General features: G+C 40.2%; 1 protein-coding gene across 10 annotated transcripts in view; it reads right to left on the bottom strand.

The window, feature by feature from the left end:
* LOC121519808 (supervillin-like) overlaps nucleotides 1-18,256 on the bottom strand; it is an 89,135-nt gene that overhangs the window by 34,992 nt on the left and 35,887 nt on the right. For 7 of the 10 annotated variants that reach the window (XM_041802784.1, XM_041802780.1, XM_041802775.1 and 4 more), the window contains exons 7-16: nucleotides 16,380-17,735; nucleotides 15,706-15,876; nucleotides 15,550-15,587; nucleotides 15,328-15,389; nucleotides 13,604-13,740; nucleotides 13,305-13,391; nucleotides 11,735-12,026; nucleotides 10,842-10,907; nucleotides 7,717-8,404; nucleotides 2,055-2,565 (exon numbers count right to left, since the gene is read on the bottom strand). In XM_041802784.1, the coding sequence (XP_041658718.1) occupies nucleotides 2,055-2,565; nucleotides 7,717-8,404; nucleotides 10,842-10,907; nucleotides 11,735-12,026; nucleotides 13,305-13,391; nucleotides 13,604-13,740; nucleotides 15,328-15,389; nucleotides 15,550-15,587; nucleotides 15,706-15,876; nucleotides 16,380-17,735 (3,408 nt within the window). The remainder of the gene's footprint in view (nucleotides 1-2,054; nucleotides 2,566-7,716; nucleotides 8,405-10,841; nucleotides 10,908-11,734; nucleotides 12,027-13,304; nucleotides 13,392-13,603; nucleotides 13,741-15,327; nucleotides 15,390-15,549; nucleotides 15,588-15,705; nucleotides 15,877-16,379; nucleotides 17,736-18,256) is intronic. The other 3 variants (XM_041802779.1, XM_041802782.1, XM_041802785.1) reach the window with 3 other exon arrangements.

The following is an 18,256-nucleotide window of genomic DNA, read 5'->3' as shown; positions in this document are numbered from 1 at the left end:
AAAGTAAGAGTGCAAATCCATGTGCCGTGTGTCTTTTTAGCAGAAATAGCTGGCTTTTTAAAATGTTCTCTCTCCTAAACAGCTCACATCAATGCAAAATTGCTCTATGTCACCACTTTAAGACCAAAAAATTTCCTACGATTTGCTTTAGAGAGGTATTTTTTGAAAGGTAAAGCCAAGTCAGGTTGGGTGGAGTCAACTATACATATTTCTGAGCATTTAAACATTTTTAAAAGACAAACTACAGCCTTTATATGGACCATTTTGTTTCAGACCTGCACAGACAGCTGGCAGTTGTCGAGATAACAATTCTCCATATCATATTAGAGCACACTGTAGAAGACAAAGTCAGACAAAGAGTCAAAGATTAACTTGTTTTGCAAATAAAAATGCTTTTTCGCAAATTCTTTTTTTTATTTATCCTTAAAAAATAAATTATGACTTAGCCAAAGCCTTGAAAACCCTTCAGTTTGTATGAAAACAGAAAGAAAGAAAAAGAAAGACAACGAGGGGATGAGGGAGAGGATTTTTGTGTCCATATACGTTGGAAATAGGGGAGTGGTAACTTTGCATAGAGTTTAATCAAAATCATTTAAAACCAGCAAGTTGTCTTTGATTAGCGCAATCCACTGACTTTATGATTAAATACCCTCACCTTCATTAGCTGGAAGCAGGATTACTGGTCAGTTAAATCAGTTATATATGTCTAGAATGATGGGTAAATGTTGTTTCCAAAGAACAGTATACATACTGTGTATGTGTAAGTCTGACAAAAAATACCAAATTTTCACTCTGATTTGACCTATCTACCCCCTCATGAATTTCCCGTGCAAAGTCAGGCTAAGCTGATGTGAAACTACAGGAGGAAACAGTCCAGACAATAAACTGTGAGCGAGTAGGAAGAGAGGACGTGTATGTCCTGCTACCAGTGCAACCATAGATATCACTACAACACTTGCAATATCCATGCACATAAAGCCAAATTCAGACCAAAGTTTCACCATGAGACGAGTTGCAATTTGCATCTACTTGCTTAGGGATACACTGCAACATTCTGAAAGCCTGTAAGCTCACACCACTGCAACTGAGAGAGACAATTTTTATAGCAACAATGCTCCCATTCATTAAATTTAAAGTGACTCATTTCTTAAGTTTCTGTGCTATAAATCTGTCTCTACAGTGACAGTACAGCACATTCACTGTTTTGCTCTGTATGTTAATTACTATAATGCATAACATTACAGCGCCATTTAGAATTGCTGTCAATTTTATTACAATACTGTTTAAAATAGCGATACAATATGCAGTTTGGTTCAGAGCAATGTTTATGCCCAACTTTAACCATTTCCTGAGTGATGACACATCTTTAGACTAGTCAACTTGTCTGAATATAAATTTGCATTTCATCAACTGATACCATAGTTCCAAGGAATCTTCCTAATTCAAAATAAGTAGATTTGAATAGTCAGGTTCTGGATACCAAGTTTGCCTCCACTTTCTTTTAATCAAAAGGAAATTAGTTGCTAGGAACATGCAATACCTGGCCATGACAGTGACTACAGTAAGAAGTTATAAAAGCCTTTTGAACAGGATGTGCTATTTTTAGAGAGAGAACTAAAATGTAGCCAAGATTTCTTTTACAAATTTTATTTTTCAGCTTTTTCTGCCAGATTTCTGTGATTTTCTGGGACTCTTTAAGAAATGTTTCTAGCTCGAGCACTGGTCTGCAGTAGAGTTGCATAACACAATCACAGACAAGCGAGCATTACACCATCTAAATTAGATTAATTACTCCATGGGATCAAATAAAATCTCTCTAATTATGTACATGTGTTGCAAGCTGCAAAATGAGAAGCTTTTGTGACTGTATTAGAAAACTGTATGCAGGTTATGTTTTGGAAACATTGCACTGATTTGTAATGTTGAAATGATGTTAAATCTGTTTTTCTAGCAGCCTTCACCGGTCCTTGACATGCACTCAAACTCACTTGTAGGAACCTTAGGGTTAATCTGTTCTGCAGTTAAACGCTTTAAAACCCTGAGGTGTCACTCACCTCTCCTTGATGGACATCTGTTTGGTGGACATCCCGTCAGACAGTTGCTCTCCAGACTCTGTGGGGGACAGTAGATCTCCAGAATGGACGCTGTGTCTGCTGTAGTCCTCTATGTGGTCCAGGGGCATGGACTGGGACTTGACCAGTGATTGAGGGAAGGACTGAGGTTTGGGTGGTGTCTGTGGAGGAACCTGAGGTTTGGGTGGTGTAGGAGGGGGGATGTGTGAGAAAGGCTTCGGCAGAGTCTGGATGAATCCCTGAGGTTTGGGCTGTGTTTGAAGGGATTGGGTGAAAGGTTTAGGGTAAGTCGGTGGAGGCTGGGAGAGCTGCTGAGGTTGGACGTCTGGTGATGGTTTTGGTGGGGCTGGAGGAGGCTGCTGTGTGAAGGTTTTAGGAAGAGTTGGAGGTGGCTGGATATGTGTTTGCTGTTGGCTGCTGGAAACGTGAGAAACTGTTCTGGATGAAACTTTGGCTACCAGGGGTCTGAGTGGAGCAGGAGGATCTGGCAAGTCTGAAAGAAAAAATTACAATAAATTATGGTTAGGTTTTGATGACTGAGACACTATTTATTACTGGACCCAGAAGAATATTGGTACCTGCTTTTTTTTTGCCTATAATGGATGGGCGGATGAATAGAGACAGGAAATAAGGGGAGAAAGAGTGGGGAAAGACATGCACTAAACATACCCTAGAACCAGGATTCAATTCTGAGATCAGTGCTTAAAGACTGTAGTCTTTGTATACATCTACTAACAGAACAAAACCTGGGGTTTATGTTTAGCTGCTTTCTCTGCGTCATTAACCGACTTAAGGTAAACAATTAGGCCAAGAGATTTTCTCAAGAAACTGTTGATTTACATTGTGTTAAATGGTAATTAGCTGTCTGACTCCGCTCCTGACCACAACCCTCTCAGGAAATGAATGCAGCACTTCTGATGTTACAAACACTCTTATCCAAAGTTTAGGACTTGAACTATCAATCTCCCATACCATAGCCAACAGGATAACCCACTGAGCTATCCAGCATCTCAGCTGGTAGCTGAGAGGAAGATCAGTAGAGGAAGGCGGGACTTTCCTTCCAGTGGGGGAGGGCCAACCAAACCTGGGGGCGTGTACTTACGCCCCATGTGAGGTCACTAGGTGTAAAATCTGAGAATGGCTTGTTTCAGCACACATTTTCTGAGGTGGAGAAAGAGAGAGGGAGAGGGAATGGATTTTTCTGGTACTTGAGGGGATTGTGGACAGGCCAGGGGCATATATTTGTATTACAAAAGCCGGAAAAAGTGATTTTTGCATATGTCCCCTTTAAAGTTCAAGGAATGACGATGCACAAAGAAAAGACTTTAGCTGGAGCAGGTCTGTTTGTGCTGCCTAAAACCCCTGAAACATATTCATACATACGGCCGATATTTACAGCAGATATATCCTTTTCCATCAGGGCCTTTTCTATCAGGACCCCTCGGCTTTGGAACAACCTACCTGAGGAGATAAGGCTTGTAGAAACAGTCACTGCTTTTAAATCACTTCTTTAAACTCATTTTTATATATTTGCTGTCATGTGATGTTGTCTCCTACTCCTTTTTATTCCTTTTCTCATCGTTCAACCTTATCTTCACTTTGTAACCATTACTGCTACTTTTGCTATTTTACTGTTATTACTATTATTATTATTATTATTATTATTTCATTACCACTTCTGATCTTTAGCTTGTTTTTATATCCTTTATTCTCCTTAATCGTGTTTTAATATCTCTTACTCCTCTTATAGTTTTGATTTCTTATATCCATGATCTTGAGTTTTAATTTAGGCAGTTCTTACTGGTTTTTACTTTCACCCTCTTAATGCTTGTATCATTTTAGCGTTTTCCTTCCCAAGACTTATTCTTTTACATTTGTTTTTACTTTAGGATTTTACCTTTCTTAATTTTTTTTAGTTCCTATTGCTTCTCTCTCACTTGCCTTTTAAAACTTCAGTCCCCTTGGTTTCAGGTTTTTTTCAGGCCGGGTACTAGTGGGTTCTTACGATGTCTTGTGATTTCCTAGTTCCTGTGATATCTCAGGATGTCTTGTTCTAATGATGTCTTAGGTTTCTCAGTTCTGATGATGTCATGGGATATCAATACTCATATGATTTCTTTGAATATTTAGTTCTAATAATGTCTCATGCTGGCTCAGTAATAATGTTGTTTGGGTTGAATATGTAGCCTGGGGTTTGATCTTGTTTAGGTTCTGTTACCTTGAGTGTTCTCTTGTGTTAATGTTTTGCTGTCCTTTTCTCTTGTTGGGTTTTGCTGCTTGTTTTTCTGCATGTCAAAGCACTTTGTAAACCCTTGTTTTTAAAAGTGTTATATAAATAAAGTTATCATTATTATTATTATTATATCAGTTGAGAATAAATGTTCATATCAGTTGATACTGATCATCAACTTCTTTAGGTATTTTCTGCTAATACTGATTTCATACCATTAATATTGTGCATCCTCAGTACCAAGCTGCTGCCCTGCAATATAGCTTAACTACAGAATGCCTAAAATTATACAATAATTCATCTGTTATAATAAATGCAATTAAAAATAGTACGTAAGTTCAGACCTGAATCTTATCATGCTACAAGTCTACAAGGGGCAAAAATATACTCATGTGGTCACATTTTGGGGGCTATATGTGGGGCAAAATACTGGTCTGCACAAGACAAGCCACAATGAAATAGGCTAAAGGCTGTTTTTTTTTCCTAAGGTCAGGGCATAGGTTGATGTTAGGCATGTAGTGGTTAAGTCCCAGGGGAATTAGTCTAAATTAAAGCAAGTCTTTAAGCCTCATGATACGAGGATAGTATTGTGAAGATCAACCCATGCAGAACTAAATAAGAGTACAGCCTGCAGACAAGGCTCCCATTGTATCCTTCCAGTTCTCTACCTGCTTCATATAAGTGCTAGCCAATTGTTCTGCACCCACACTCTCACTGAGTGCTTTCATGTTTCTGTGTGCAGTTTGTGTGCATGCATGGGAAAAGACCACCCTTGGATCCAGTCTGCATTAGCACATAAAAACAGGTCAGGTCCTTTATTCTGTAGCATGAGCTTGGCTAAACCCCACAGGCGTAATGTGGTGCAGGGAGACCGCAGCCCCTTTAAAGGAGATGACAGTGAGCACACACAGCTCGATTTTTAAAACGTTTGACGTCTCTGAGGTGACAAACCGCCCATCAGGAGTGGGCTTCCTCTTTCCAGACAAAGAGAGCCATGAGGCAAATGCATGGAAAATTATGCTAATTACATGCAGCCTCAGACGACTGTCTCTCTTTCACACACGCTCCGGCTCTCTGTATCAGCCAAATCAAACACCCCCAGCTGGGACAAGTGTGTGTGCGGCCAGCAGAAGGCGATTGCGCGTGGGAGTAGGGGTGGGCGACATGGATGAGAAATCCTATCTGGATATTTTTAAGCTAAAGCGCCGTGTACAACATACACCAGCATATACCTACACGTTTGATACCACAACAACAAAAGTAAGTCTTACGTACTCAATGTAGGACAATTGTTTTTTTAATCAATCGTAGACCAACTCCTACTTACTATCTAGACTGTACTTAACCACTGGTCACATATCTGTATATTCAGATCATCAACTTCTTCTGTACTCTGAATACCATGTGTTTCAAAAGGATAAAATATTATTACTGAAAAGTACAGAAACATTGTTGTATTTTTCATCAAAAGACAGGCAGCACTGTTTAAGATGCACAAATACAATGGTAGTGTTGTATTTTGAAAAGTTGGAGGCACCGTTCCAGTTCCACCCACTTTTAAAATATTACCCATGTATTTGTGCAATTAAGACAGTGCTATCTCTCCTTTGAGGAAAAATTAGACATTTTCAAACGTTTGTATACCACTGACATCAAAATAATGGAGATTTTATCATTTTTAAAACACATAAGACACAGTTTAGTACATAAAATACTTAACTTTGCAAAGCTGAGAGAATGGCCAGATTACATGTTTGTCATTAGGTAGATTTATCTTGCAAAGCTCCATTCTGAAACAGCATATTCTGTTTTATTTGAGGACAGTGGCCAGCAGTGAGAGAGGCAGTGACTATGGGCGGGTTTAGTTGTACTGCAGGCTGGTAAATAATGGAAACTGGCGTAGGTCAGATGAAACCAGGGCTGGACTGGTACTCTGGCATACAGAGCATTTTGGGCTGGTATGATTTTATATTTTCTTTTATCTCTTTTTTGTATCATCATGGTCACCTCTGACAGCAGGGCAGTCAGTGACAGAGTGAATGCACATTTTTTTTGTTTACATCATGTTTTCTAAGTTTTGTAGGGATAATGGACCACATTTTTTTCCTGGTCCAGCTCTGTAGCTGGACCTCTGTAGCTATAGCATTCTGGCAGTTTTATGAGAACAGGACCACATTTCTTTGTTAAAAGAAGAGCAAAGAACCATACTGGGGCTCTTCTTGGTGGAAAAGATGTTTTTGCTGTCTTCAGCATGAGTTTTCAATCGTTACTGGTGGGGTTTAGTTGCACTGCAAGTCCGTAAACAATGGCAACAAGAGCTTGGATATAGCTACAGTGGCAGATTCAACAGACCTGGAAAACATTTATGTCTGAACAGAAGAGCAAAGAACCACACTATAAGAAGTTTTTGCTCCTCTCAAAACTGACTTTGTATGTTTCCAACTGGCTCCACTAACAGTTCGTAATGATAGTTGCTACTGTGGATGGACATGAGTTGCACCTAATCACCCTCTACGGTTTGCTTTTCAGAGTTTTTGCCCTTCCCAAACACAGACTGCAGGTGGTGGGCTGGATGAATGTGAAATAAGGTTGAGTGATTTTTTTTAAGGGAACTTCTTGCAATTATTTTAACTCATATTGCAAATGCAATATGAACTGTTGCATTAAAGGGAATGATCATTTTTATGTCATTCTCATTTTTAAAAGAAAAACAAATGCAAAGTAAACAACTGAATGCTTGCATGATGTGTAGAACGAAACATCTCTGTAGCAAAAATTGCATTAACTGTTGTTTTGACCCATTTAGGTTAAGGAAAAACTGCATAATTCAATGACATATTTCGATTTAATTTAAATCTGGATTAATTTTGCAGTCTTTATGTAAAACAAATCCCATGCAATTGAATGGGAAACAGTATATCTGGCGTGTATCAAACAGGTATCAATATCATTTCATTTCAACAAATATAAATCATCTCATTCTAATAACATAAATACTCTTACATAAAATAAAACAAAACACTAATCCCCTATTTAGATTAAGTAACTCAAATCAATTATCTTGCAGTCAATGAACATTTTACCATAGTGGTTCTGACTGTAAATATCATTTTACAGAGCATTAGGCCGGGTTTCTATTTTTTCTGCAGAAGCATCATAATTTCAAAATTATCAATATTTTCTTGCCCTACATCTCATTTTAAAATACACTGATATATCTTAAAAACTCGCTTCATTGCCCAGCCCTATGTGGGAGCATGCTGCATAAGACAATGAGACTGATGAGAACAGGTCCTTCACTACACTTTGCCTCCTCTTTTTTGTCTCTCTCTCTTTTCATCCATCCTTTACTCACTGGTATATTTTACTCTTGCCCTGAATCCTCTCCACCTCTTTTCTCTTTAAGCTTCCTACCTGAGATGTCAGCCTGGCTCCTGCCGCTGCTTCTCTCTGGCTCCTGTGTGGAGGCGATGTGAGCTGTGTCTCTCAGGTAGCCTCTTCCTCTTCCTCCACCCTCTGTTCTGTCTCTATGCTCCTGGGAGTCTCCGTCTGTGGCTCTCCAGCTGGGCAGAGGCTCTGACTCTCCCCTCCAGTGCTGAAGCTGGGGATGCTGCTGCCGCTGCTTGCCTTCCCAGTCCTTGTTGGGGGAGTGGAGCTTTTCCTTAATAGTACCGTCTTGGCTCTCTTCTCTGGCTCCTCCCTGCTGTCTCCCCCGCGCCTCCTCCTCCGCTGTCTCCCCCTGCTGCCTGTGACTAGGAGAGGAGGTGGGTGCGAGAGGAGCCCCCACTCTCTCCCTGCTGTCAGGGAGGAGGGAGGAGGAGTTCAGCTCAGCCTCTGGGTGGGCAGGGTCCCCACTCTGGTTCATAGAGAAATATCTTAACGCCCTCTCCTGGTGGCTTGTGGTGTTTGACGCCTGTTGTTGGGCAGGGATGTAGGAGGCAGCAGTCGACTTTCCCAGATGGAGACTGTCATCTTCCACAATGCCACTGCTGCCTAGCGTGGTTGTAACCGTAGTGACAGAGGCTTGGGAGGTGACGGCTGCAACGGATCTGACCAGGGAGACTGACAGCGGCTCCAGTTTGATCTCATCTCCATTTTTCAGCTGCACAAACAGCAGGAATATGGTGAGAAGGTAAACAGAGACACTTCAAAGTAACTCTGCCTCTCATAAAATGGCAGAAGAAAGCACAAACTTTGCATGAATAAATCTTAAAAATAAAAACAGAGAGAACTCACATTTACCCACTCATACTGCAGAACAGTTGTCAACTCACTTTAAGATTATCAAAAGATATAAAATATGCCCTACTGCAGGGATACTCTATGGTTGCCCTGAGGTAACTTGTAAAAAAAAAATCTAAATGCAAAAAGATTTCAGTAGATACAAAGAAACATTATTTGAAAGGCAAAAAAGTAAGATTAAATGCAAAATTATTACACAAAATCTAGAAATATTTATTAAAGAAGGAAAGTAAAAACTTTTCATTAGATTAATAAATGCATAATAAATGCATTTATATTACAGCACCCTCTCTGTTCACAGTTACCCTCAAACACTTCTTTGTCTGTTGAGCATTAACAAGTTCCCTAAGTTTTTAGCAGCCATATGAAAATCTCTGGATTACAGTTTGATATGTTTCTTCTTTTTTTTTTTTTACCCTACAAAGATTAACGATAGTCAGTAGTGTTGATTGCAAGTCTACTCTCCCTGATGACAGAAATGCCCAGCTAATGCTAGAACTACTTTTACGCTTTTTATTTTTGTAGTGAGAAAAATGTTCACAGAGTTTGAATTGAGATGTTTTCTGCAGAGGTTGACTGCATACATTACCACTAAAACTGTACAGTGTTTAAAGGTATAACAAGTACTGAGGAGGCTATGTTGCATGAGATTTTGATTTGAGATTTTGGCAGGTGTGTCTTGGAGAAAAAAGGGAAACTACTAATTCATACCTTTATGAAACACAAGGTTTTGGTGCGAAAAGAAACTAACAAAAAATGTGTTTCATGCTGTCAAATTTTTGTGGAAAAAAAATGTGATTGTAAAGTGTTCATACCATGAGCTGGCTTGTCTTGTTTTTTGTGTACTTTAGATAGAGCGCAGGACTTTGGTGACAAATTTTGGCATTTAATAAGAAATTAACCAATCTTGTGTCTGTGTCCACATCTGTGTCTTTTTGAGCTGGCAGCACTGTTTCAATACAAAACTAAATGTGGCATGTCGGCTGTCTTCAGCATCGGCTGGTATATACTGATGCGCTCACAGTGCTCTTAGTTAGAAAATAGCAAAACTTTTGGAACATTAATGTCACTTCTCCCTCACTGATCAATCAAAATCAAGAATGGGATGGGATTAATGACACCAGATTTGTCAACAACAATGTCGGAAAAGAAATTCAGGTGAGTCATTTATTAAAGGGTAAAGTATCCAGGTCTGCAGTTCCTGCAAATGCAAGAAAACGATTCATTTACATTGCTTTCTTATTTTCTTTGCAGTATTGTCTGTAATAAAGGAAAATATAAAACATAAGGAGCTGTTTAAAATGATGTTACAGGAAAAACAGGTCAAAATTCTTAACCTATCACCAAAAAAAAAATGCTGAGAATTTTTCTAAAACTGATTTTGTGGGTGCTGCCAGCGCAGTGAAATTGGGGCTGTGGACACAGACTCATTAGATACCTAGAAGCTCCATTATTGCTGCCATGGTATTAAAGCTAGGCAGCTAGCAAGTCATTTTTGTTTTAATTGTATGAAGGTCTAAATAGGTTGCATGGTGAAAAATTTATTATGATATATGTGTAACGTTGTCCTTCCATCAAGATAATTATTAGGATAATTGAAGGCCCTCAGGTATTTACAGTATTCAGGCACAGGCAACAAAAATGTACCTTAGGAAATTTCATTACAAAGCTTTTACAAACCTAAAGGCACCAAAGGATGAGAAGTGGTATAGCTAACTATTTACAAAAAAGACATCTTCAGTAAAATCTTCTTCTTCTTCAAACTCCAGTTGTTCTTTGTTAAGTTTCTGAAAATTCCCTCCTTAAATCAAGTCAACTGATTTTTTTTAAATGCATGGTCATATATTGACCCTCATCCATATCTGCACACAGCCACTATCAAAGACGTAAATGCATAATACATTCTCCTCGATACGTACTTGTTTTGCTGGTTTATTCAGGTTTTGAAAGGACTCCTGAACAAACTAGCATGCATCACTTACACTCAAATAATCCCATGCTTGTTATGCAATGAGCAAGCATGTAACAGAAGCTGCTTACATCTAAAAATAAGGAGCTACAAAACACATACAAGGCACCTTGAACTTTTCAACTGATCCCACATAACAAAGCATTTCTACACATACTAATATCAAGGAGCAGAAACACTGAAGTGCACATACAGTCTCTACTCAGCTCAGTCCAGCTACTAAAAATGCAACTGCCATAACAAGACGACACTAATCACCAGCTGGACTTCTAATATTGATCAAAAGCAGGTCAATTCAACGAATCTGGACAGGCAGCACAGGTCTTACATGTCCTCCCTGGTTGGCCACTAAGTCACCGTTACACACCTCAGAGGTAACCGGCAGCTCAGATTCCTGTGTGGACAGCAGGGATTGCCCAGGGCCAGTGTTAGGATCAGGGTGGAAGTGATGCTAAAACATCACAGAGTATCTGACACTTGGAGGAAAATTTGTTTTTTGGGACAATATGCTTAGGATTCAGTGTAGATGGAGGAGTCATCTCTTTTTTAGATACAGGTAAAAAGAGCATAAGGAGTAAGTGATGCTGCGTAAGGTGGTAGCAGCATTTACAGCATTATTAACAGCACTCAAATGAGTTACTTTTTGCAGGATCCTTCTGCATGCTCAGTTCCTGACTGACAACATGTATTACTGTTCTGTATTCGAGTTGTTGGTTATCTGTAAAGTCTAGCAAGCATGACAGCAAAACACAAAATAAACTTAGTAACCTCTGCTCTCTTTGCAGTATCTAAGAGTCTACCAGCTGCAAAGGGAACAATGCCATGCATCCATTACGCTCCAGAAGAAACTGGTGTACCGCAAAACCCTCACTGCAGTGTAAGTGACCTGGAAGTGACTCGTCTGCTGCTTGAGGCCAGGTCTGAGATTCAAATAAACATTATACTCATTATCCTTAATTTGAATAAGCCTATGAAGTATTCTGCACAGCTGGTCTACTACTGTATGGCTAGGTTTTGTCAAAATGTGTGTATTTGGGATATGATGTCCTTTGTTTCTGCATCTCCAATTAAAAAAATCTTTCTGCAAACTTTCTACTATTAGAAACAAACAACTCTTCTTCATCTTCACTTTATTTACACTAATTGGGCAGATCTCATATACTTTATCATCACTCTAAGACCCCAAATTCCTTTACAACATGAGGTTAAGTTGTTTTTTACCTGCTCTACCTCCTCCAAGGTAATGGGTTGAGTCTGAAACCGGTTCTGAGCTCTGCGCTGCCGAGTCTCTCCTCGAGCCCCCTCAGCGGGCTTGCCTGTGGTCTGAGAGAGCCGGTTGAAGAGGGCCATCTTCTCAGTCAAGCTGAGGGAGGAGAGGTCAGGCTCATCTGAGACAGGCTCCAGTCCATCTCCGTCCACCCCTGCACTGGAAGCATGAGCTGGTTTCTGCTGCTCCTGAGTCTCCTTCTCCTGATCCTGGACCATTGAGCCTGGCTGGGAGGACGCCTGAAGGCTGGGAAGTGACAGAAGGATATTAGCAGGTAAGATGTGGATGTAAGTGTTGTGTGTGAATTTGCTCATATATATGGTGAAAACCAGTGCTCATTTTTGTATACAAAACATCCAATCAAGAATGATTGTTTTCCCCAAACATGATAGCCCAGTTATTTAACAAAGCTTTTACTAAAAATGGGGCCTTAAGCAATCACAACCCAGTTTGTTTGTTTGTTTCATGAAGAAATGAGGATGCAAAATAGTACAAGCATGATGTCTGTGTCAGCAGATATTAGCATATTAACTTAATTATTTTGACTAAAAAATGTCTTCAAATATTACAGCCAGTATATCAACTGTAAAATCTGGCCTTGATTGGTATTGGCCAAAATGTATTTGTAAAGATCAGCATGTCAGAATTGGCAAAATTTCATTATCATCAATCCCATTAAGAAATGTACACATTTAAATCCTTGCCAGCAGTTTACTAGTGGTGAAAGTGCTATCAGAGTACCAGCACAGCAACAGAGATAATCATATAATACAGTTAAATGTTTGGAGGGGATACTGAGATCATCAGGAGGTGTGCGGAGCTAAACCAGGGTTGGTAAACAAACCACAGGACACGTGAACCAAACCATGCAGAGGGCTTTAACTGGTCTCAGCCCCTGACCTTTTCATAAGATATGTCACCTATTTCTTCACTGAAACATGTGAGCTGCTGTTGATACACACTGCTAACAGGAATGTTTGGAAAGTGGACATGGAGAGTACTCGATGAGCTATTGTGTAAACATCAACTTTCTTTCCCTATAAGGTGCACACAGCTAAGACACGGCACACGAGGGGGCCGAAATAACAAGGTAACATGAGCTGGAGGAGCAGAACAGCACTGCAACCAGCAGAGGGAGACACAGGGTGAAATATCTCTGAGGCACATTTACACTGTTAAGTAGAAAGGTTGAATCAAGTTCATTGAAAGAAACGCTGAGGGTCATTTTTGCATTTAAACAGTTATGGCATTGGATTTTTACAGAAACTCTTTTTAGCGTCTTCGTTTTTCTAAAAACAGACAGCTTTATGCGCATGCATTGCAATTCCACTTCACTCTTTCCATTATCAAACAGCCCATATAGAGCTAATATTTCTATTAAAGTGAGATCCAAAAGATGAGAGTTCACTACTGTGCACTTAAGTATCATACAACAGGGATACACACAGCATATTTGAAGCAGAAAATGCACATACAAATACACAAAGCACATATACATATGTAAATGGCCTAGCTTAGCCGTACCTTATACTGGTGCTGACACCAGTGGGGCTTGGGGCACGGTTTGCATTAGTGTTGGAGGCCAAAGGTTGTGAAGATGAAGCAGGGTCACTTAAAAGTGCAAAAAGGAATGTAAAGATGGAAAAAGTGAAATAAAGGTGATGCAATGTGAAGAAATGGGAAAACATGAAAAGGTAAAGAGTCTGAGATGCAATTAAGAGGATGGTGAAGAGAAAAGCTACAGTAAAAACAGATACAAGTATGCCATCAGTGAATGGTGAGATGCAAAAAGCAGCCAAATAAAGCAGAAATCAAAGGCCTACCTTGAAGCATTGACAACCTCCTTGTTGGTAACAGGTTGTGTGTGTGAGCGGTCCTGAACTCTTCTCAGACGTCGTTCTACAGCAGCGTTTCGAGAGCGAGGTTTGGGAACACCTCCCTCTGATGTTCTTTCCAGCTCCTGCAAATAAGTTCAGGAAAATATCAGTTTGTTGGTGTTAATCACATCAAGCTAGCACATCACATTTCATTATGTTTGGGTAGACTAACAAATATGTTGAGCTAAATCCATGCCAAAAGTTTTGTTAATTTGAAAAAAAATTAATTTGAAACTGAAAGTTGATGGTTTTAACCTTGAATTAAAAAAAAAAGACAAACACTGAACTTAAACTGAAAATCAGCATAAGCAAAACATTTTTTCAATTCAAATAAACTTTTGATTCAGCTCTGTTAATATTTTAATAAAATCATTTATTTTTATTTTTTACTCTTAAATATATTTTCACATTTAAAGTGGTTTTTTTTTTCAATCGCAGGTTTAATGATTTCAAATCTATTTTTGTCACACTCAAAACTTCGATTTTTGGTTTGAGATATTTTTTCACTTTCAGATCATTTTTTTTCAGGTTCAGACACTTGGCCCTGTTCTGGCATGGGGGCATGGCTTCGATTGAGAAGGGTTTGGAATTGTGAGTGACAGCATACCAAAGAAGGCTCAGAGCCTCCTCCAATCATGTTGCCTTCAGGAAATGTGGGTACTTTGAGAGACATGACTCACTTTCAATACACTGTATTCACCTAATTAGCTGTAAATAAAGGGATGCTGAGGACAAAGTTTGCTTTTACAAGCTGTTTCAGACAGCTCTTAGTAATTATTAACCAAAAAACCAAACCATAAACTTCAAATTTATCATTTTCAATTTTTTTTTCCAATTAACAAAACTTTTGGCATGAATTGAGCTCTACACAAATACAGTATAGTACAGTAAATACAGTGTGTTTGTTTAAAGTCTTCCATCAAGTGTAGTCTTGCCCAGCACCTCTTTCTTCATACCTCATCACATCGCTCACAATGGTTGATTTCGTGTAATCTGTCATGTCTGTTGGCTTTTATCTGACTTGTAACAGACAACAATTGTGAGGACTGACCTCGGCTTTACCAAGCCTTGTGTCTGTTTGCCACTTACTGCTGGTGAGCTACAACTTAAGCCTGGAGCAGACCTGTAAGTCTACCCTGTGCTTTCTGACTGCAGGGACTTCTAACTCCTTTATTTGCAGCATGGAAGGCGAAATCTTCCCAGTGTTTTAGGTATGTTCTAGGACACTGTGGTGTTACATCAGCCACTGCCATTGTGTTATGTTTTGATTTACTGTCGCTCCATGGTTGCTGTTTGCTGACACTGCACTCAGCAGAGGTAGTAAGGATGTGAGATAGCTCACTTGACAGTAAACTCTGCTCTAAAAAAGATGTTATGTCCGCACCGTAGACTGTAAATAAAGTCCATTACAACACAGCATGATGAGGTAACAAACACATCTCCCACAAATTTGTCAGCAACTGGTTTTGTCATTGAATTTTGTCAACAACATAAATACATTTCTTCACCTCTGATGTTGCCTGACATTAAACTAATGTGACTTTACTGTATCTCAAGAAAATCTATCAGTTTGGTTTTGGAATTAGGGGTTGAAGGGTTAATCAGCCATTAAAACAAAGAATACAAATCATATTTTTTAGGTTAAAATGCACATAAAGTAGGAGGATTACCCTGAAGAGAGACCTCTTGGCAGCCACACTCATCTTGGCTCTATCATCCAGTTTTTCTTCATCTGATGGGAGAAAACAGAGGAATTAGTTGTATAGCATTAATTCTGAACAAAAACTAAGTCTTACATTTGGACTCTCAAAGAGAAATCACTTACATCCTCTTAAATTATCTAAAAATATGTGTATAGATTTGTTATACTTTGTGAATATGTGTGAACTTACCCTCAGGATCCTGCAGCTGTGTTGGGCTTAAACGAGACCTGCAGAAACCATGAGAGCACAGATCTTTATAATCTTGGATTACTCAGTAATCAGATTCATCATACTCATCTTAGAAATGAAATGTTCCTGAAGCACTAAAGAGAGGCTTTCTCTTACCTATCTGACTCCAGCCGCTCTGCAGAGGTGATTGGCTGGGTCCTAAACCTCTCTGACATGCGATTGTCTCCTGGAGTGATGTAGCGTCGAGGCCTTCGAGCACCCTTGTCCCGATCACTGCCACTGGCTGGATCTACCTCCATGGCTGAAAGATCTACCTTTGTAGTCTCACTACAAGTATGATGTATGGATTTAAAAGATTGACAAGGGGAAGAAACAGAAAGCAAACGTTAGAAAGTATCCATTAAAAGAAGAGGGTTTGATTTAGCGTTACCGATGCACACACAAAGCACAGTTTAACTGCAAAATAGCTGTAAGGAGCCATTTCTTATTGTTCACATGCAGCAGCACAACACAACCAACGTGTTACTCACAAGAACAGAAGTTCACTCAAAAAATAGGTCCTTTACAGGGCTAATAAAGAAACCTTGAATTTTTAACCATGAGCTCCCAAACATTCAGTGGCTAGGACTTCTATTTTTGTTGCTTGTCAAAACAAGTATCAATATTTTATTTCGTTTCCTAGAATGATAATTTAAAAAAAATCCAGGAACTACACAATCTCATTTATTTGACTTTTAACTTGTATTAAGCACAACCTGAGCACAGCTCATGCACAGTTAGACAGAGACATAGTTAGTGACATTACACAGAGACCATGCCAGTGGACCTACAACTCAGGTTTCCGGTTTGCATTCTCCAGATAAGAGTGTCGAAGCTGAGCTACAGAAACTCTGGTGTCCAGGGTTCCCATCTCCCCGTTAGCCACCCCTGAGGGAGGCGCTGCCCTCGCTGCTTCCCTGCTGGCCGCTGCCCTCTCCATACGGTACATTGTAGAATGCTGGCTAAGACCGATATCTGACATGGAGCGGGTACGTATCTTGGGTTTGAGACTTCCAGCCGTCTCCATGCCTCTTTGTTTAGCCTGAGGCAAAGAAGGACCCTTCTGGAGGTAGACAGCAGAGTCAACTCTATGATGTACTACTGGATCCTGCTGCTGCTGCTGCCTTTGAGGCACAAAATCGTCACTTATCTGGGGTTCATGTGGTTTTCTCTGGGAGTCCTGCTGTTGATTTTGGGGCTCCTGTCTTTGTACATCATATAGTTGCTGTCTTTGTGACTGCTGTTGTCTTTGAGCCTCTTGAGGCTGTCTTGTTTGTTGGTACTGATGCTGCCTCTGAGGATCTTGCTGTTGTATTTGGGCGTCAGTTTGTCTCCTCCTGGGTTCATACTGTTGTTGTTTTGGGGGCTCTTGCTGTTGAATTTGGGGCTCATGATGATACACAGGCTCTGATGGTTGGTGCTGCCTTGGCTGTTGTTGTACGGAGGATTGGGAAGGCTGCAAAGATCTAAATACTCTCTCCTCTTGGTTCTCATGGCTAGCTAAATGCTCTCGCCCCCTGCTTCTGATCCTCTCCACATTTCTCTCCCTCCCTCTCTCCCTCGGCCTCTCCCGATCCCAGTCTTCCTCACCTCGGCTCACCCTTCTCCTTTCTGGGCTGTAGTTCTGCCAGTCCATGTCATCATGATGGCCCCTTTGGGGGTCATCCACACTCTTTTCCCTTTTGCGGATCTCTGAAGGCAACACGGCTTTCCTGCTTTTGAGCAGACCTTCTGTATGAGCCTCTTCTTTAAGGACCTGCCTAGCCTCTAATCTTGCCTCCTTGTGGGCGGCATAGATTTGGTCAGCACTCACTCTCCTTCGTGGTTGTACCTCTGGAGGTCCTGACAATCTAGCAGTGGCCACCGGTGCAGAGACAGCAGTGTAGGGCTGAGAGTCAACAGCAGGACCAGGGTGTTTGTACTCGGAAGCAGAGGGAACAACAGCTGTTTGGCCATGGGCAGGATGGTGGCCGGGGCTTGGCTGTGGCTGGGGAACAGTCCTTTGCTGGTTGGGCTCTGAGCGCTGTGGTGCATACTGAGTACTGATCCCTTGAGTACGGCGTCTGTTAGCTTGGTGCCGGTCTGGACTCCAGTCAGGAGGCCTCTGGGCAGTTTCATCCCTTGACAATCGTTCCCTTACACGGATTCTTGGAAGAAGGAATGAATAAGGGTCACTGAGATTCTAGTGTAATTCAACTGTTAAAAGACTTTCTGAATCCTTAATTCACCTCAAACAAGGGGTGCTATAAAGGCATATACCACCTTTTCATGGAATAACTGGTATATGATAAATAAAACCTGACAGAATTTAACCAGACACTTTTTATTGAGACTTTTATTTTAAAATAATTGCTGCCTTTTTCTAGGTGGCAATCAGGAAAGACAATTTTTAATTCCTAACTGTTCAAGAAAAATCTACATAGTATGAGTAAGGGATGTTCTTAGTACCCAATTTGAGGAAACAAAAATATAGACTAGTCAACTGGTCTAAGACTAAGAAAACACTCAGAATTAAGGGCAAACAATATTGGGAAAGGTGACATTGTAAAACAATTTCTATTTGGATGTGCATATGTATATATCAACTGCAATACGAACAAAATACAGGAAGTTATTCAAAATAAATGCAGTGAGTTTCTGCATAATACATATTGTGCAGTTGACATTC

The sequence above is a fragment of the Cheilinus undulatus genome, linkage group 13, assembly GCF_018320785.1.
Source record: "Cheilinus undulatus linkage group 13, ASM1832078v1, whole genome shotgun sequence".
Classification (NCBI taxonomy): Eukaryota; Metazoa; Chordata; class Actinopteri; order Labriformes; family Labridae; genus Cheilinus; species Cheilinus undulatus.
This window is presented reverse-complemented; position numbering and strand designations above follow the sequence as displayed.